At 48.1% G+C, this 21,315-nt stretch overlaps 1 protein-coding gene across 1 annotated transcript in view; it reads right to left on the reverse strand.

Moving 5' to 3' along the window:
• Positions 1-14,643: 14,643 nt before the first annotated feature.
• The window catches only part of FBLN7 (fibulin 7), a 34,772-nt gene continuing 28,100 nt past the window's right edge, over positions 14,644-21,315 (reverse strand). The window contains exons 6-8 of the mRNA XM_073339906.1: positions 19,841-19,978; positions 17,135-17,273; positions 14,644-15,741 (exon numbers count right to left, since the gene is read on the reverse strand). Of these exons, the coding sequence (XP_073196007.1) occupies positions 15,369-15,741; positions 17,135-17,273; positions 19,841-19,978 (650 nt within the window). The 3' untranslated portion in view covers positions 14,644-15,368. The remainder of the gene's footprint in view (positions 15,742-17,134; positions 17,274-19,840; positions 19,979-21,315) is intronic.

Consider the following 21,315-nt stretch of genomic DNA (forward strand, 5'->3'; position numbering starts at 1 on the left):
CATGGTATCCGCAAGCATTGAGGATACCCCTCTCGGGGAGGGAACCCCAGTTATTAGGAAGAGACAGAGAGGTAATATTTATGGGGGATTCCATCATTAGAAATACAGATAGCTGGGTTTGTGATGACTGGGAGAACTGCCTGGTGAATTGCCCACTGGGTGCACAGGTTGCAGATCTCCTAAGACATTTAGTTAAGCTTATATGAGTGCTGGGGATGAGCTCGTGCTTGTGGTTTGTGTAGGTACCAGTGTTACAGAGAAAGGTAGAAGAAAGGTCCTCGATGCCAAATTTAGGCTGCTAGGTGAGAGATAAAAGTTCAGGACCTCCATGGTAGCATTGTCTGAAATGCTTCCAGTTCCACACACAGGGCCAGTTTTACAGGCAGGACTGCGGGTCTCAGTGCGTGGATGAGACGATGGTGTAGGGAGGAGGGTTTAGGTTTAGTAGGAACTGGGAAACCTTTTGGGAAAGGAGGAGCCAACACTGGGAGGATGAGCTCCAGCTAAACCAAAACAGAACCAGATAGCTGGCCTGTCAAATTAAAAAGGTCACAGGAGTTTTTAAACAAAGGGCTGGGAGAAAGCCAACAGGTGTGGAGGAGCACACGGTTCGGAGGGAGCCATCCCTTAGGGGAGGATCTGTTAATGGAGATTCTCTATATCCTACAGAAGAGGGGAGGATAGAAGTTTATAAATTCATAGATACTAAGGTCAGAAGGGACCATTATGATCATTTAGTTTGACCTCCTGCACAACGCAGGCCACAGAATTTCACCCACCCACTCCTGCGAAAAAGTTGATAAAATACAGGTGGGAACTGAAGAGAAACAGTCAAATAAAAAAAAAAAGAAAAAGAAAAAAAGAGAGTTGTATTCAGCTACATCACATGACTAAATATTGAGAAGTTTTATAAGTACTTGCATACAAATGCTAGAAATCTAAATACTAAGATGAGTGAACTTGAGTGCCTGGTATTAAATGAGGATAGTGATATAAAAGGCATCGCAGAAACCTGGTGGAACAATGATAATCAGTGGGACATGGGAATACCAGTGTACAAAATATGCAGGAATGACACAGTTGGTCATGCTGGTGGGGGAGTGGAACTATGTGTGACAGAAAGCAGAGTCTCAAATACAGTACAAATCTTAAATGAATCCAACTGTCCCATAGAATCTCTCTGGATAGAAATTCCATGCCTGACCAATAAGAATATAGCAGTAGGGATTAACTGCCGACCACCTGACCAGGACGGTGACAGCAACTGTGAAATGCTCCGGGAGATTGGAGAAGCTACAAAACCAGAAAACCCAACAATAATAAAGGGGGATTCGGCTACCTGCCTATTGACTGGGAACATGTCACATCAAGACAGCATGTACAGAGAAGATTTCTAGGCACCATAAAGGAGTGCTTCATGGAGCCGCTAGTACTGGACCCCACAAGGGGAGATGAAATTCTTGATTTAGTCCTACACAGCACACCGGGTCTGGTCCAAGAGAGGACTATAGCTGAACTGCTAGGTAACTGCAACCATAATGTAATTACATTTAACATCCTTGTGTGCATGGGGGGATACCAAAGAAACCCACCACAGTAGCATTGTCAAAAAGTATCTGTAACAAGGGAACACTCACCTCTCGTGAATGCCTCTTGCGGCTGCATCTGGTACTGCAGGCCTTTCCCTGCTCCTGACATTCCCTGGAGGTTGTCAGCCTCACTAGGCCGGTCTTCGCTGCCTCGGTCCTCCGGCCAAGTCACACACTCAAAATGGAGAACCCCCTTCCAGAGTAGCAAAGGGTTCAACAAACTGTCAGCCCCACCGGGGTCTGCAGTCCCATCTCTGAGCCCTTTGTTTGGCTTCTAAACAAGCCTTGTACCCTTCTTGGGGTTTAGGCCATTTTCTCAGAGCCTGCCACTGCTCCAGGTTCGAGCCCAGGGACCCTATAAACAGCAGGCATGTACTGCTCCCTTTAATTAGTTGTTGCTATTTTTCCTAAGCCTCTTCCCACCTAGCCCCTTTATTTTCACCCCTTAGCTAGGGGTCCCCACTCCCCCACATCCAGTAAATGCAGCCAGGCAAACTCATGTGGCTACAGCAGATCATGACCACTCCTCTGGTCCCAGCCAGGGACTGCTTTGGTCAGCCTCTGCTGTTCCTTTTATCTGAGCCTGCTGGGCTCTGATTGGCTGCTGCTGTACAGACTTTCTAGACATGCATGGAGGATTCACCTTCACTGCTCCTTTCTTCCCTCCACATAGCAGAAGATATAAAAGCTCCTGGCAACACCTCCATTTTGCCTCTTTCCTGCTCAAGCCTCTGCACTATGGACTTTTACTAATGGGAGCATTCTAACCAATGGTCTGAGGTCCTTCTGATGATTTGGAAGCAACGAGAGACTTATCAAGCCAGCAGTTTATTCCATCACTGCTACAAGCCTGAACCAAGAACTTTGCATTTATTGTATGTATTTTATTCCTTTAACCAGTTTTAACTCTCATCTTTTTTTCTTTCTTTTTCTGCATAAACCTTTAGATTTTAGATACTAAAGGATGGGTAAGAGTGTGATTTTGGGGTAAGTTCTGAGTTATATATTGACCTGGGTGTGTGGCTGGTCCTTTGAGATCAGAAGAACCTTTTATTTGAGGAGATTGGTTTTAAAGAACCACTCATCTCTAAGTCTAGGGTTTTTGGTGGATACAAGGACTGGACTATCTAAGAAAACTGCTTTTCTGACTTCTTGTTAGCCAGTGTGGTGAAACAGAAGTTTACTTTTGTTGCTGGTTTGGTGTATCTCATGGATACACCAAACCAGCAACAAAACCTGTCATGGGAGAATAACCTCCAGTTTTGGGGTGTGTCTGCCCTACTTCTCAGCAGTTTGTCCTGAATTTAGTATTCTCAGTTGTGACCCACGAAGGCACGGTTACACTATACCACAATGGTAAGACCATTACTAGGCGCTGTGTCCAGTACTGTGTCCCTACTTTAAAAAAGATATTGAAAAATTAGTGAGGGTTCAGATGAGGGTCACAAGAATGACTTCGGGCCTGGATATTCTGCTTTCCAATGAGAGCAGCAGGGTACAGCTACACTGTGATAAAAGACCCACACCATGGCTGCAGCGGGCCAGGGTCAGCTGATTTGGGCTTGCAGGGCTATAAAATTGCAGTGTAGACATTCAGACTTGGGCTGGAGTTTGGGCTCTGAGACCTTCCTCCCTCAGGGGACCTCAGAACCTGCAGCTGAATGTCTACCCTGCAGCCTGAGCCCCGTGAATCCAAGTCAGCTGACCCAGGCTCTGTGACTGGGTGCCATGGGGTTATCATTGCAGTGTAGACACATCCTTAAGTAGACAGCTAGGAGGCAACTTGATCCCAGCAGGAAGCTGTTTGCAGTGCATAACAAAAACCAGGAGCTATGCTATGTATTCCTGAGCACCAGCCACTAGCACCTTATCTATTAACTAGCTGTTTACCCTGACTACAAACAAAGCATTCCTGTACCTACACAGGGAAGTGATATCTGGTAGCAGAGGGCTTTTTAATGCAGCAGGCAAAAGCAGAATGAGATCCAGTGGCTGAAGATGAAGACAGCAGAGTTCAGACTGGAAATAAGGTGCGTATGTTTAACAGAAGAAAATCAATCAGTGGGCCAGCTTACCTAGGAAGGTGGTAAATTCTCCATCACTTGGAGTCATTAAAGCGAGATTGCTTGTCTTGCTCAAAGAGACGCTAGCATGGCCACAGGTTCTGGGCTTGAGGCAGCAATTAGTTCTAAAGCTGGTGCTATGCAGGTCAGACTAGCTGATCATAATGGTCCCTTCTGGCACTAAAAATCTATGAGTATCCTGATCAATAAGAACAGTCAAGGCAGCTTTGAGCTCCGATCCCAGTCCTGGGAGATGTAGCAAGACATACACAAGTTATCAAAGTCCCTTTGAGATCACATCTTAGCGTGGGCCCACATCTCACAAGCTGGCGCACTCCCACTTGGTACTCTCTCCTCCTCTCACCTGGCCTCTTTCTCCTCTCTCACGCCTTTTCCTTTATGAGTCTCAATCTCTTCCTCCTTTGATTTTCATTTCATTTCAGGCCAGGCAACGACAAGTGGACTGATGCCTTGACCGCCTCCACTCCCGAGATACTGTCCTGGGTTTGGTTGGTGTGTTGTCTAAAGCACGGCAAACACGTTGAATCAAACTGTCACTTGATGTGTGTCCCTTAAAGGGCCCCCTGTGAACCAAAGGTTGGGATTGGGACATCACGGTGCTAGGCACAGCTGGGACAGGAACCGACTAGAGTCCCAGCGAAGGATAACCCGAGAGCAAAGGGTGCCCCACTGTAACGAAGCCTCGGCTCCTACATGAAGGCCCATGAGGCTGCCCTGACCAGCGTTTAGGTCAAACGTGTTGTTGACTCACAAGATCCGTGTTGGTGTAAATCGGTTGGAGATGCCCCGGGATTCCAAAGGAGCTAGGCTACTAACAGCAATCAAGACAGAGATGGGAGGAAGGTTTTTGTGGCCAGCCCCCTGCTGCCACGTGCAGCCTCCAGGAATTGAAGAGCCGAGCCGAGGGAGATGTGGGTGAGACGGCCTTGGAACGCACAACTGTCCCTGCCCCAAAGAGCTCACCACCTAAAAGGACATGACGGGCAAAGGGTGGGAAACGGGGCGTGTTATCCTTCCCGCTAGACCTGAAGCCACATAGCGAGTCAGTGGCCTAGCCAGGAATAGACCTCAGTTCTGAGTCCCAAGCCAGGGCCCCTGCCATAAGACCAGCCTGCCTAGCAACAACCAACAAGTAATAATATTTGGACACGTTCTATTTAAGGTAGCACAAGTCTGTAACATGCATGTCCGTGCACATGTCCCTTACGCTTACCCAGAGCTCTCTATCCCATCTAGTGGCTGGGCCGGAGAGGTTATGAGTCTGTCACAGTCTTTGTGCTAACATAGCTGAGCCTTTTACCTCAGGCAGGAGCGGCTCATGCTTTCAGCTCTAGGGATCCCGAGTTCAGTCCCTACTGCCAACAGCCCACCCAGGGCACAGCACCACATGCAGACCCAGAGCACACATGCGGGCATGAACACCCAGGCTCTGATTCTCCACCCCATTACACCTGTTTACCCCCAGGCAGGGGCCAGTGACTTCAGTGGAGTTACGCTGGCATGCAGCTGCATTGACGCCCAGCTGACCCAGCCCTAGGCTGACACACAGCCTGACCACAGCTTTCCCATTCCTTGGGACACCTTTTGTACGGCTCTCCACACCAGGCCCAGCGAGCTCCTTGTGTCACACTCTCCTGGAGTGACCTGGTTCCGAATGTTCCCTGGCCCCTCAGCACCTTTGGTGGCGCCGGTTGGGGGAATGTCTGATTCCCTCCTCTCCAGCTCAGGGGTGGGATTTCCAGCTTCCGTCAAGGCTTTGCTCTTTACAGTGAGCCCAATAATGGCTGCCTTCAGGATGCCAGGCGAGACCGAACCCACTGGGAGAAGGGCGGCCTGCAGACTGAAGTGGAAGCATTTGAATGCTTGCTTGGCTAGATTTACCAACTCTGCTGAACAGCTCCGAGAAGCTGCAGCTGAGGTTCTGTCCGTTCTCTGTGTCTGATTTAAGCTCACATTCCATTGCTGTCAGGCCTAATTTGGAGGGAAATTCACTTTTCTTCCTACTGTGCCCCACATCACTGACTCCTGTCCCATGTGTGCTGAACTGTGGTATTTCGGTTCCATACAGCCTTTCATGGCAGCTGGGGAGCCTTCAAGTCACATTCTGAGACAAGCGTGTCGGAGAAGAGTGGCGAGGAATTTGCTCCCGTGGGAAAGCTTTGATGGCGGTGACATGAGAGAGGAACCAAATTTGACTCATCCGGTAAGTACTGATTTTCTTTCCAGAGACAGAGCTGTAAATTTATTTAACAGAGACTAATCTAAGGAAAGGCTACTAGGAAACCTAGAGGCCAGCTTACCCTTTCCACCTGGAAGGCGGTCTGTCTAATAGGGTTGTTTACTTTTTCCCCCTTTTGGCAAATAAAGGTTCCCTCTCTCCCGGATAATGGAATTCCTAGTATTTTGGGTTGAATTCCAGATAAACCACAAGGTTCTATCCTTTGAAAGGGTTTAAGGTGTCATTTCTTGATATTAATTACAAATCCCCAGTGCCCAAAGAAGAGAAATAACACATGTTGCCTCACAATACGTATTTTTTGTGAATTGACAATAAATAATGAGCACAGTGTCTGTTAAAGAAGCATCCAAACCTCCTGGTCTTGCTAAGAGTGGAATGTTCTTGGGTTGAGTTTAACTCCACTCCAGTGTTTCACCCCGTTTGAATTGAAGCTCTATGCCTTGTCGTGATTAATGGGCCTATTTATGAAGATATTGTTTCACTCTAGTTTCTGACAAAGAGTGACTTTTGTTGTCTCCCACAGCCCATTTGGAAAAAGTGGAGCAGGGAGAAAGAACTGGTGTGTTTTTGATTTCCTATGGTTGATAACTCCCTGCAGATTTCTGGAAGAGAAAAGGAAGCTCAACCAGTTTCCTGCCCAGTCTGACTGGCATGCCATTTCTGAAGCGTTAGGGCTTCTGCTTTTCATAATTAAAGACTTCAATATTTCAGTTTTCAGATCATTTCTGAAAAGAATGGAAGCCCTCCCGCCCTCCGCTTTGTAAGGAGCCATGAAACCAGATGCAACACCAAACTATTAATAATCCCAAGGAATGCAACATTTTCAGCATGGAATGTTGGGCCCAGCCCCACACTCCTTGTTCAGGCAAGTATGTAGTTTCATGATTCTATAACCGTCACCCTGCTCTCCTTGCCCCTCCTTCCCCTTGTCAGTGACACACTCATTTCGCTCTGGTTTTAAGGGCATCGATCATCGTAAGCAGAGCTGGGTGAAATGTTTCAGATGAATAGCTTATTTGCCGAAAATGCAAAGGATTTGTGGTTTGGTGCTCAGACCCAATGGGAAAAGTTGAAGTGTTTCGGTAAATGTCCAGTGTAAAGGTTTCATTTGGTTAGGCAAAATTTCATTTGGCTTTGCAGCCATTTTCACCAAAACTAGGGAACAGACGACTAGAGTCCCCAACCAGCCGAGGAGGAGGAACTATTTCCCTTGCTGCCTCCCTTAAAAGCTTCAGCCCAGTGGTTCAGGCGCTCACCTGGGATTGGGGAGACCCAACCCCTTGACTATAGACCCCATCTTCCCCTGGGTGTGGGCTACAACGATATGGCTTATGGCTGTGCTTTCCCTCCCCCGGGGTAGCCTGGGGGTGGGCGTGGTGGAGACCGCTGCCTGACTGCCTCTGGGGGTGATGGGATCAGAGCTCAGAATGAGTGGGGGTGGAGGGCAGGGGTGATGTGTACAGCGTGGCTGGATGGAGATGAATGGCTGGGTGCACACAGAACAGGCGGGTGTGGAATGTGGGGATGCTTGTGCACGAGTGGCTCGGTGTGTGTGTGTGTGTGTGTGTGAGAGCGTGCATGCAGAATGAGTGGCTCTCCGTGTGCAGTGTGGGAGTGCAGCGAGGGTGGAATGAGTGGGGCACTTGGCGTGGGGAGGAACGTGCTTGTACTGAGCATATGGGTGGAAAGCGAGGAGGGAGGGACAGTAAGAGGGGATGGAATGCTGGCTGAGAAGCATGGAGTGCGTCTGAGTAGGACAAACAAGCCACAGGTCTCCCAATGAGAATCTACTGGCTGTTTGTTTGCAAATGTTGGTGGGTTTGCTTGAACCCCTCCCAAGGATAAGGACATTTGTCTGAGCACGGTCAAAGCAGAAGCAGGGCACAGCAGGGCAGAAGCTGCAGTAACAGGTTGTTTTGGGTGCTGCTTGCAGAGCTCCCCTTCCTGTGAGGCTAAGGGCTTGTCTACACTTACAGCGCTGAGCATGCTCCCTTCGTGAGCTTGCTCCCTACGCCGACAGGAGAACTTCTCTCGGCGTAGCGTCTCCACCTCCCCAAGAGGCGGTAGCTATGGTGACGGGAGAAGCCCTCCCCTCGACACAGCGCTGTCTACACTGGGGGTTAGCTCGGTATAACCACATCACGTAGGGGGGTGGATTTTCCACCCCTGAGTGACATAGTTATACTGACCTAGGTCTGTAGTGGAGACTAGTCTTAAGGCAGCTCAGAGATGCCTGGCATTACTGGCTGACTTACTCTGCAAATTGCTCTGGATTTGGACGCAGGGCCTGGTGTTTCCTGGGAGCCTTGGTCATGCCCCTCATTTACATAAACGTATCCAGTTTTCAGCTTCAGCCTTGTTCCTCGGGCAAATAAACAGGCCGATGGAAACACAGAGGGGCCCATGCTAAAGAAGAAGCCAATCAGAGTGAATGACACCTTGGATATAGCTTGGTTATTCGGTCCTGTTTGCACAGTTTTACTCGTTGGGTGATCTGGCCCAGGGTCTGAATGCCAATCACTGCAACCTTTCACAACTCCCCGAAGAGATTTAATATTCTCGTTCATGCTGCCACACGTGCCCTTTTGGGGAATAAATCTCAACCAAAATTTCCAAAAGGGGTGAAGTGTTTTATTCTTTTCTTGCAGCCAAAGACTACGTCATTGTTTAACCACATTAAGCAGGTGTATTAAAGAAGCATGCACAATATAGTGTTTTGTGGCGAACATCTGGACACACTGAAATTGAGAAACAGGTGCCTAACAATGGAAGCAGTGATAACTTGTAACTGTCCTGTGTATGTGTAAGTATTATATCTACATATGCAAACAATGCAGACATTTTGGAATCAGAATTGCTGCCTTCTACAACTGCATAAACAGAACTAAGAGCCTAGGCAGTGGTTTATCAAAAATAAAATATTCACATCTCACGTTCCCTTCGCTCAAGCCCTAAACACTATCAAGATATATTTTCCCAATAAGGGATAAAATTCATAGTGACTACAAAGTATTTTTGTTCTAATAGTCCCATGGAGTTTTTCTTTAGGACTCACCTGTTAGGATAAAAAGAGCAGTTAATGCATTTAAAAAAAATGACCTAAATGATGCAGTGGTAGGAAATGTATATGGTGTAGATTAAAACAAGCTATGGTTGAATTGTTCTGTGTCTTTGCTAAATGGTCAACTAGTGTAATGGGTGTCAAGGGAAACGGTCACTATTGTTGACGCACTGGTGGAGATCTTTGATTCCTTAAGAAATCAGAATGCTATCAACAATGCAATTCAGAAGGCGACTTGGAGGATCAGAAAGCGAGGCATACATTGACTTTTCAATGAATTCCATCACCCATTTGGTTCATACGGGAGTGAGGTGGCTGATGATCTGGCCCCAAACTGGAAGACTGGAAAATCAGGTTGGAGTGACAACAATTGAGAATACTGATTTCCTATCAAGGGAAATATTAGCTGAAATGGTCAAAAGATGAAAGATCCTACGATGAAGATTTGCATCCATATCATCCAAAAGCTAGCAGGTTCTAGCTGGGGTTGTGATGCTCGAATGTGAGAAATGAGGACGCCAGCTTGAGTTTATTCCATGGCCGAGTAATGCGCACCTGTTTGGGGAAGGAGCTCACACATGGACCTCACTAATATCCAGCTAAATGTGGTTAGAAGACATATAACAGGCACCCTGAAATCCATTCCACTGTGCTGGCTTCCAGTCTTCGCAAACATCCTTCCTCCAGCCATCTGGCGAGAGATGGCAACGTTGCACAAGTACAAGAAAGCTCTCACTAACCAAAGGCTCCCACTCCATGACAACCTGGTTCACACACCTCACACTCGCTGTAAGTCTTGCTGTCCATTCAGGGCACCTGGAGAAGCTTTTCTGTCATCCAACTTCAACCCAGAAGACACCTGGTGGATACAGGCTCTGATGTAAACAACAAGCTCCTCATAGATGATCCCACCATTGAACCACCTGGTTCCTTCTCCATCGAAGACAGTGGATGACCATCAACCATATGAGGATGTCACATGGAAGATACGTGCACCTGGTGCACAAATGGAGAATCAACGATTCACCACAGTGTGAATGTGGAAACCTCCAAAGCATCAAACATATTGTGAAGAAGTGCCCCATCTTTTCATTCCCAGGAGGTCTAGCAAAGGTGCACTCTGCATCTCCTGAAGCCCTCGAATGGATTTCTAATCTTTGTATTAACTTGTAAATGTTGCTATATCAGCTGAAAGAAGACAAGTCAGTATGGGAGGACTTAGGCTTCTTAAACCCCTCAAAAATGGCATCTTCCAAGCTCATTTGTGGCTGACCTCATGCTCTACATCCTTCAGCCTCAGCTCTTTAAACCTTCTGCAGAAGGGTACCTTCTTCTGCACATTGGACATGATCTCACCATTGCAGTCATCTTGTTCTCTGCTGGTGCAAGGCTGCAACTTGCCAGGATCGCCTCATTTGTGACAAAGCAACTTGGGAAATAACATCTGCTCTTGTGAGATTGCAAATAGGGCATACTGCAGGAATGAAAATCAACAGAGAAGGGACCAAGATATATCCGCTGTGCAAGCTGTGTCCAGAGCATGCTTTAACACTTTCCCACACTGTTTGATGTAATATTGCAAGGAAAGTGAAGCTTTTCAGATCAAACACCCTTCCAGAGGACCCCGTGTGAGTCTCCCAATTCATTCTCAAACTTCACGGCCTGATATGATCATTGCGGGGCAAGATGATGACAACAACTGTCACTAGCCATTCTTACTAGAAACCATTTTAATTAACGCACACACTCTAAACAGTCAGAACTGTTTCCCCTGCCCAGTCTCTCTCTGGCCCTAGGATAAACAACCTCAGAACAATAATGATTTGAATGTTGTCACTTTATAAAGCTCAGAAATTCAGTTTCCCAGTGGCTGAGCTACAAAGGGCTGACTCTGAGCCACTGAAGTCTGGATCTGAGGCTGCCATCCTGTATAACTTACTACCATCTGCTCTAGGCTGCATTCTCTTCCTTATTGTCCCAGAGCTGAGAATGCTAAAGATGCTCCAGACCCTACCCTGGATCAGCAGGAAGGAGATCAGATGCTGCAGGCTGGCACTAGGCTTCAGGGTTTCTGGGGAGCCTTTTCATTCTGTCCTGTGGTTCCCTTGTCTGCCTGAATCTTTTTACAGTGTGAAGACTGGCCCGTTGCTCTGATGCAGCCCCCTTATCTATTGCTGTGCGGGAGAAGCTTGTGCTGCTGATCTCATTTCCATTCCAGCACCTTCTGGCTTGCTCGTTTCATTCATTTTCAAGTTCCTGGCAGTAGCAGCCCATGGGCCTCTGAGCATGGGTGTCTCTGCCCCCGGCCTGACCCTGATCCAAATTCTGGTTGAAACATTGACCTCAATTCTCCTCCCCTGTTTCTTTCTGAAGCTGTCACTTGTTTCCCCTCCCCCCCACCTAGCTTCTGATGGCCATCCTAGTGCGCCAGCTATGGCTGCGGGCATTGGCCATGCCTGTCCTAGAGCTGCTCTAGGCTGCTCACATGGCTGCACAGTTTAAATCTCCCAGTCCTCCAAGGGCGGGCCAACCAGCTCACTTCTGTCATGGACTAGGTCTCAAAATCAAGCCCAAGGCCACTCTTAAACCCAGAGCTGTATGGACTGCTGCTTAGCCAGGAGGGATCCCTCTCTATATGCAGGTTCTCCTATTGGCACCCAGCAATCTGAGCGCCTCTTGGTTTTATTTCGTTTGAGTGACTGGAAAAGCTGTACCAGGATATTGAGGGGAAGCGGCCAAAAGAAGCAGCGTGTTTATGAAATCCAGTTTAGCCACAGGGCATTTGTTCGCCCAGTCCAGCCGACAGTACTTACAACTGAGTAGCTCTGGGGAACTGGTCTTTTACTGAAAGGCGGGCGAGGGGTTCGGCTGCATTTGATTGATTAAGCTCACATGCCCTGGCCAGCAGGGTCACACTGAGCGCTGATAGGAAACATGTTTATCTTCTTCTTTCTCCCTCATTCATTGCTCAGCACAGAGCTGAGAGACAGTGGCCTTCTGACCAGCAGTGGGAACCAGGATGGGACACGTACAGTAAATTAAGAACATTTCGGAGAGCTCATCTGTGACCTCCATATCCAGCAACACTGATTGCCGGGGGGGTGGGGGGAAGCAGCGCTGTTTTGTCTCTGCAGTTTCATTTACTTGACAAGTCAATGAACTCCCTCCAATGCCACAGAATTGGTTTGAAGATGTGACACAACTCAGTTCTTGAAGGGGAAGTGCCTAGAGCACTAGACTGGGACTCAGGAGATAATCAGCCACTGGCCTGCTGGGTGATCTTGGGGAAGCCCCTTCACCTCTCCATGACTTAGTTTCCCCATCTGTAAAATGGGAGTAAAGCACTTTGAGATCCACTGATGAAAAGTACTATGAAAACTGGGTATTATGATTGCCCACAAGGCGTTGTAGAGGGCCAGGCTGTGCTTTACTGCTCAAGGGGTGTGAAAGGTCAATCAGGGGCTGAGGCGCCAGGGGCTCCCTCATACCCCTGCACAGCAACAGGGCACCAGTGTGTTCTCTGGTTCCCGGCCTCTCTGTGCTGGAGTGCTCCTGGAGCCCCCAGGGGAAGTGCATGTCTGCCCCATTGGCTGCAGATATCTGTGCTTGAACGGACAGGAGAGAGAGCCTGTCGTCTGTCTCTGGGGTGGTTGCATCCGGCTGTAACACAGCTGCATAGGGCTAAGCCTGAGAGATGTTATCGGACTGGTAGAAAGCCTACAAAGCAACGTCCCAAGTGCATGTGTATTTAAACAACAAGTGGATTGCAAACTCCAGATGTAAATTGCTTCAGGATTACGCAAAGATAATGGGCCAGAGTCTTCGCTGGTGCAGGCGAGCGTCTCAATGGAGCTACCTCCCAACTACACCAGTGAAGAATCTAGCCCAATATTGGTACCACTTGCCAGGGAAAAGAAATGCCCAGGGTCCAATACTAACCACGCCACTACAGGGTTATTTGTGGGGCTGTGCACCAGAGATCTGATCCAAAGCCCACTGAACCCAAAGGCAAGATTCCCATTGCCCTCAGTGGTATTAGCTCAAGCCCCACTTGGGGGAACGTCTGTGAGTCCGAGTCGCCCATGAATGTGCAGAAGAGGTTTCCTTGGGGAACTGCCGTCAGCACGAGTAGGTGGTATGTGTCAGACCCTCCTATGTAGACATGTGAGCATGGCCTCTAGTCTCCTTCCTCTGTCTGATGATACTGTAGCATAAAAGGAAGGAGCATGAACCTCTCACCACAGAGTGCAGATGCTGGAAAGAAACAGACACATTTCGTCTTGTTGATGAAGGAAGCTTGAGAAGCAGCCCTTGGAGTAACGTGCTGAGGTACCCAGGTGATGAGAGCAGGCTTAAAAAATGAACAAACCAACAAAAAACCCAAATCCCTAGCTGGATGGCAGCTGAATACACACCGCATTCTGCTGCCAGCTCCATTGTTTATCAACCCACTGAGCCAAATTCTTCCCAGGATTAACGCCATTGATTTACCCCCGGGGCGAATTTGACCTATGTGCTTCTCTAGGGCTGCAGGAGTGAAACTGGGAGCAGAATGTGTCCCAAGCACTGTAAGATAGCACCCGCTATTCTGCATTCCAAATGCAAGACGTGGGGTGATGTCACAAAACCGGCCATTTTCATTGTCTGATGTGAGCGCAGGGGGAAAAAAAATGTATAAAAAGAGGCGGTTTGGGTCTAAATTGTGAGCTCAGTACACATCTGGAGTAACTCCACTGAAATCAATGGAACTATGCTGATTCACACTAGCTCAGGATCTGGCCCCTAGAATTTAATACAGAATGATCTTCTTCCAATAGTTTTTAGAACCATCCAAGAGAATTCTATAGCAGGGCTCCATTAAAAGGGGGGGGGGGATTGGGGGCTCCATCAAACTCTATGGGAGAGATCAAAATTTAGAAAGCTTAGCATCTATTACAATTCAAAGGGTATTTTCATAAGAGGAATTTGAACCTTAATTGCTTTCTCATAAATATATATTTTAACAAATACTCTTACTCTGAAATGTTTCTTTAAGAAGGCAAATAGCTCATGACAGAGAGTAGAACAGACCTTGACTTTTTATATTTTTTTAAAGGACAAATGGTATCTCCATGCTATCTGTGATGGGTGTTTTCTGTTAATAAAGCCACAAATACCTTAGCCCTTTCGGGGAGGGAGTCAAGGTACTATTACCTACTGACTGTAATCTGTAATTGTAGCATGTTGGGCTATTGATGTGGATTATTTTGGTGCCATGTTACACTGTGCCAAACATGAGACTTGGATTCTAACTCTGGTTATGTTACCAGTGAAAGCAATTGGCCATCTTAGTCTACTCCCCTGGAGATCCAGCCACACCACAGAACTCCCACACATTGTTGTGCAATTCAGAACTCAAGGAACTTCATCCCACACCGCTGCACTGAGGGCAGCTTCCCACCCTGATTTGAATGGGAGCATGATCATGCCCTTGGTAGACTGCGCTCGGTAGCAACACACAGAACTAGACCGACAGGAGAACTGGAGCCACTTGCCCGGAGCTGTCTTGCAGAGAATCTTACAGTGCTGGGTACCAAGCCCAGCCTGTGCTGTTGTCTCTTTGTACTTATGTACGCTCCTATTCAGCAAACTGATTCAACTGAGTTTTCTAAAAAATGTTTGTGGCCTTAGTTAACTGACATCTACAGACTTCAACCCTTTATTGGGGCAAATGCTTCGGGAGGCCTTTTTAAGGGGATTGGATGAGGACAAAGGAGTAATAAGCAACATCCCTTTGTTCAAAGATGTCACACTAGCCCGGTTTTCAATTGGTGGGGAGGTGTCACTGATGGCTGCGGGGCACGCGGCCTGCTGCTAGTCTGACGGCAGGGCGGGGCGGCTTTCTGGGCGGGCGCAGCTGCTGGAGCGCATATGATGTCATTCACACTTCACTGGCTGCTTTCCATGTCCGTGAGTGTAAAACCAGCCAGGAGACGGAGCGGACAAATCAACCTGAAATCTGATGGAAGGATATTTACCCTATGGAGGTTTATATAGGCTATAATCTGGATTTCATTGCTACATCTCTGTTACTGTGATTAGGGTTCCTGGAGGCATGTGCTACAGAAGATGTTGAGAAGCAAAGTCAGAAGTGTCCGGAGTCAAAACTTCCCAAGAACAAGTGAGTCTGAGATTATTGCAAGCCCCATCCTGGCATTGCCAGAGTAATGTGGTTTGTCTTGTCTCTCAGCACTGGGCTTTTAAGGTCCTGTTTTGTAGAACTGCTGCAGTGCCGTGGCCTTTCATCATTTCGAAAGGAAGGAATTTCGTTCGAGTCAGTGCTGAAAGAAAGCGAGAGATGAACAGGAACAGTCCTTGCGGCTGTTTATTTGCTGACTTGCAGAAATTGTGTCTCTTTAAAACTCATAGGGAGACACGAACACTGTGATCTTGGAGACATGCTTCGCCTGGAAGGTGCGATCCAGATACTCAGACATGTCCACCTCCACCTCGATGGTCTGGGGTCCTTTAAGGCTTTGCACAAGGATCAGTTCTCCTGTCTGACGGTCGGAGCGCTGCATCACGAAATGCCCTCGGTTGTTGCCCCCAATAATCCCAAAGCGCAGGCTGTCAGGCCCAGGCCGTCCTGGGGCGGAGGCAGTTGCCATGCGGAAGAGAGGGGTGGGGGTTATTAGGTTGGAAGGCAGAGGGAGATAATGGAAGGAGATGGACTTCGGGGCATGATGGCACAATCTGCTGTCCATTGGGCAGGGGTTGCGTTCACATTGGCTAGCAATGAAAGAAAGAACAAGGGTTAAGGTAATCCTGGAAGCGGGAAAAGCCTGTGCACTTAAGTTGTTGTGGTTGGGCCATTGTGTTCTGTTCTGTTTCTGATGCGCCATTAACGATCATGGGAAGAACTGTCACGTTTATTGCCCACCCATTTCCTAAAGCACCTTCCCCAAAGTAGCCTGGTGATAAAGCAGCGCTCACATACGAACCCCGCAAGCCCCAGGAGACTCACGGCCCTAGTGATCTGAGGCAGCACCTTCATGGCTTGGATTCCTGAAAAGTAGCAGACCAGGGGCCAAATTCTGTTCTTAGTTACACCAATGTAAGTCTATGGGATCTCCACTGAAGTCAATGAAATGAGTTTGGATTTATACCTCTGTAACAGACAGAAACTGGCCCGCCAGCCACTGAACTAGGGCCCCCCAGCCTAGAAGCACGAGCCTCTCCGGGTATGTCTACACGAGAGGTGGGAGCCAGCCTCCCAGCCTGGGGAGGCAGATTGTACTAGTGGGGCTTGGGCTAGGTGTGTGGACATTGTGGTACTAGCAGAGGCTCAGGCTAGCCACCTGAGCTTAGGCCCCCCCCATCCTGCCTGCTGGGACTGAGCTCCAGGGAGTAGCCCAGGCTTGCACCACGATAGCCATGCTGCTATTCTGAGTGCGCCAGCTTGAGCAGAGCTAGCAGGAGTCTGTCTCCCCAGGCGCGAGGCCCGTTCCCAGCTGTAGCTTAGACAGAGCTGAAGAGAGTGGGAGATAGAACGCCAGGCTCTGTAGCTGGGGCTGTAGCAGCCATCCGGTGTGGCTCAGACACGGCAGGGGACATGAAACCCATGTTGGCCAGTGGGTCACACACAGATCTCTCAGTCACGCCTGGAGGAGACCAAGGCATTAAGAAGGGCTGGGTATTGCTGCTGAGATCTGCTAGGTGAAGCTGAGGGTGGAAACCAGGGAAATCAATGGGAATTTTGCCATTGACATCAGCAGGGCCAAGATTTCACCTGGAGAATGGTATTTAACCCTATATTCATTGATGATATGGCCCGAAGGAGCCATTGTGAGTGACCATCTAGGTTGTCTTCTTGTCTAGCACAGGCCATAGGATCTCCCTGAATGAATTCCTGTTTGAACTAGTGCACCCCTCTGCAAGATGCTCCCCAATTTTGGATTTAGCCAAATGAAGAATTGAACTAACTTCCAGCCGAACAACCTGGGAAGGGAGTTTTTCTCCTCAGAGGAGCCCTGTCCTCGGTGGTGACAGTGATCTCCCCAAAGCAGGCCTGTTTTAACACTGTCGTTCAAAAAGGTAAATACCCCGTCGAGCTTTTCAGCCATGGGCTGTTTTCTCTGGCGTTGCCAGGGGGTCGATTCTCTTGCAGTCCCCTACTACTCACAATGGCGACGTTTTCACATAGCTGGCATTGCCGCTGGGCCGAGGGCACTCGGCGCTGACGCACTGGAAGCCTCCTCCTGTGTTAATGCACGTCATGCCCCTGGTGCAGTTGTGCTGGGACAGGCTGCATTCGTCTATATCTGCAAAACAGCGAGATTCGAACAGAAAGCGCCAGAGGAAACCACTCGAAGTGCAGAAAAGTGACCATCGGTTGGCACTGAGGGCCTAACATGGCCGCCGACCTTCAGCGACTCCTATAAAACATGCTCCCTTTTACGAAGAGAAAGAAGGGGTCATTTTTTTAGAGTAAATTTGCCCTTGGAAGACTTCCCGCAGCAGTGCGACTCCGCCCTGTTTGCGTGGTCAGAGACATTCCAACTCCCCTCGCGTTAGATCTGCCTCATTAGAAACAATTGTAATGAACGTTAAATGTTGTTTTACTGAGCTGGAAGGGTTAACACTGATTTACTCCATTATCACTCACTCTTGTCCACCTACATTTCATCTCGTTACTGGGGAGATTTGAGTTTTTGGCTCAGAGGCTGCTCTTGTCTCCTTTTAGCCTATTACCATCAGAACAGCTTCTAAAGTGGTTAAATGGTTAAATATAAGGAAGAAAACATGATAGTAGCAATTTTCACCTGATCCCTCTTCCTCTCTTTACCTCGCAGTCAGCACCTTCTAAATACACATCCCCCGTCTCCAGCAAAGTGAGTTTAAAAAAAAAATCTAATGAAAATCAGACTTGATGGAAACACTAGCATTCTCCATCTCTTCCTTTCTTCTGTTCTTCTGGCACATCATGGGATGCTTTTTGTACTATAACCTCTGTCCGTAGATAGGTTAATCCTTGCTAGCCCAGGAAAATCAATGAAAGGTCTAAACTAGAGCAGAAAAATTAAAATCTATTTTTGCGACAAATTTCAAAATTACAGAGTGGTTTGAAACTGACCTATTTTTGTTTTGTTTTTAAAAATATGGATAGAATATCTTAATTGAAAATCTTACCAAAGCAGTATCAAAAATTGTATGTTTTCAGTAACTGCTCCTCCCCCCTCCCCAAAAAAAATTAAAAGGCACTAAATTTTTCACAAAAAAACACCACGTTTTGACAAAACTGATGCTTTTTCAGAATAAATTTTTGAAAAAAGGCTATTCTTTGAGGAAACTCTGTTCACACAAACAATTTCAACCAGGTCGAGTCAAATCTTTTAAAATAACCAGCCATGTTTTTCTCTTGTGAATTCAAATTGGAACAGGTGCAGAGAAGGGCTACGTGGATGATCAGTGGAATGGAGGGCCTGTTTTATGAGAGGAGGCAGAAAGAACGTAGCCAAGCAAATTGGAGTCTGAGAGGGGTTCTGATCACTCTCGCTATAAGCACATCCAGGGGGGTAAATACTAGGGAGGGTGAGGAGCAATTTAAGCTAAAGGAAAATGTTGGCACAAGAACAAATGGGGATAAACTGGCCATGAATAAATATAGGCTGGAAATTGGAAGGAGGGGTTATAGCCCAGTGTAGACAGTGCTAGGTTGATGGAAGAATCCTTCTTTCAATCTAGCTACCTCCTCTCGGGCAGGTGGGTTAACTATGCAGATGGGAGAACCCTTCCCGTCGGCACCAGCTGCGTCTACACTACAGGGTTTCAAGTGGAGCGAAGCCCTTTCACTTGACCTGCCAACTGCTGTGATGGGATGAACAGCTGGTCCTGGCAGGGGCTGGGAGGGAGGGGCAGGAGTTAACCGGGGGAGCTACCGGCAGATGGGAGGCGCTGGCAGGGGAGGAGGGCAGCTTGGCTGCCGGTGGGTGCTAAGCACCCACTTGTTTTTTTCCATGGATGCTCTGGCCCTGGAGCACCCTCAGAGTCGGTGCTTAGGCCCCGGAGCATTGAAAAATCATGAGCCAGACCACAAAAATACTCCTTTGAACTTGGTTTCTTTTTATGACCCTCCTGGGTTTTGAGCTATTAGAATCACGCTTCCCTCGCTTTTCTCCACAGCAAGGAGGGCCAGACCCTGACTTCTGTGTAAAGAGCAGCGGGGATTCTCACCAAGCCACCTGATGCCTGGAGCTGGGGCTTTCAGAAAAACGCCTAATATTGCAAGACTCATGATAAAATCGGGAGAGCTGGAAGCACCAAGGCCTTGACTCAACAAAGCACAGTTTGAGTGGGGAAAATCCCACTGCCACTCCCTTTTACCTCTCTCCCCCACTTTTTTCCATTGGGAAAGGGTAGAAAAAGGTAAAAAATGGAAGCGAAAAGGACGTTTTTTGACCAGCTTTATTAAAGACACACCTTCCACAAGATTCAGGAATGCGTCCATTTTGACGAAATTCCACCTGGTTTCCTGGCAGCTCACCTGCTGGCTCCTCACCAGTCGGCCTTGGAGGCTGAAGCCCCAGCTCCCAGGCTCACTGATCCTTGGCAGCCTGGAATTACCACTCTCCACCCAGCTCTAACAATGGATACAGACAGGGTAAAATCCTGGAGTCAACTACACCATGTGAAGATTTCAGCCCAGTGAAGTCAATGGGAGTCTTCCTATCTATAAAATCTCTGCACACATTCGGCTGGACCCAGCAGGTCTTTGAGACAGGAAGTTACACATGAAATCAGAAAATAATACAGCTTCTGCAAACGTACTTTCGTTTCCTGCAGCAGGCCACGGACTGCCATGCCTAGCTATCCGAGAGCGCTGGCTCACCTTCACAGCTTTTCCCGTCTCCGAGGAGCTTGTATCCACTGGGGCAGGAGCAGCGGTAAGAGCCAGGAACGTTGACACAGGCGTGCATGCACAGACGTGGGGCTCCCTCCAGCTTGTAAACCTCACACTCATTTACATCTGCAGAGGAAACACACTGTCCCATACAACGCAGACCCTGAACAAAAGGGTCCATCCCAGCAAAGAATTCCTGCTGACAATCATTTTGCTCTTTGCCAGGACAAGAGCACCCGGGAATAGCAGCAAACTGCTTGTTTCCTCCCAAGAGTGGCCAGGAGTGGACCACCATGGAGAACCTAGTGAAACTGCAAAGGCACAATGTTACCAAGCAAAGATATTTCTGTGCTTAGTGGTGTGTGGGATGAAATCTGACTCACCCCTGCTTTGGGGCCGGCTGGCTTGATTCTAGCCCACACTATACGACAATACGAGCGAGCAGTACGCAGGCCACGGGCCATGCAAAATGTGCACGCAAACTGGACTAGTATTTCCTTAACAAAAGGGCCAGTGTGCTGGGTTTTGCAAGTTATGGAGTTCTTGGGATGCCCCCAATTGCAATAGTCATAACTAGATTAGCTGGGTTTAAAATGCTTGGCATTTATCCAGTCCCTTTTATCCACAGACCACAACGCACTGATTTACAGATTCTAAGCAAATAGTAGGGCGATGGTAATTTATTTTTGATCTCAAAAATGTATTTTGGGTTCCTGGTGAGTTTCCAGGAGGTTCTGGCTGTCCCCAGTTTGGGTGTCCATGCCTTAGCCAATTGAAATGGCAATGCAGTGATTTACAGTAGGTAGAATGCACTGTAATTTCCACTCTGCTTGCAAAAAAATGCCAGGAGATCTTAAATGGCTACAAAGACCTTGATTGTGTGTCTGAGCCAAAAGATGGCACCACCAGAAGCACAGAGTCTCTGAACAGCATGTTGGGACACTGGTCCCATACTGACTCAGAGGGAAAATGTCATCTCCTGAAGCGCCTGGATTCTCCTCAGCGGTCTCCTGTCCAAGTACTGTCTCCAAGCACCTTCATTTATGAAATGAGACCAGAGCACAGACCTAGGTGGAGATCATAGCTTCAGCACATAGCTCAGTGCAATGTTAAAAAAAAAATAGAAATAAGGCAAAAGAGATGTCTCCGAGCAAAAAGAAAGGAGGGAAAATGTTCCCGCCATGTGAAAGAGCACCGCCGGGATATCTGGAGGCACTGGGGAATGGAGCCCATCCAGCCCACATGTTGTTAAGCCAGATCACCCAGGACTTTCAGAAGTGACTAGGGATTGGAGGAGCCTCCATTTTTGGGTACCCATCTTGAGACACCTTAAAGGAGCCTGATGTGCAGAACACGCTGGAGCACCTGCCCTCCGAACACCAGGGCCCTCAAAGGTGTCTCGAGTGCAGCACCCCCCCAGGGAGGCACCCCAAATCACCAGTCACGTCTGAATACTGGCTAGT

Source organism: Lepidochelys kempii, chromosome 3, assembly GCF_965140265.1.
Source record: "Lepidochelys kempii isolate rLepKem1 chromosome 3, rLepKem1.hap2, whole genome shotgun sequence".
NCBI classification, from domain to species: Eukaryota; Metazoa; Chordata; order Testudines; family Cheloniidae; genus Lepidochelys; species Lepidochelys kempii.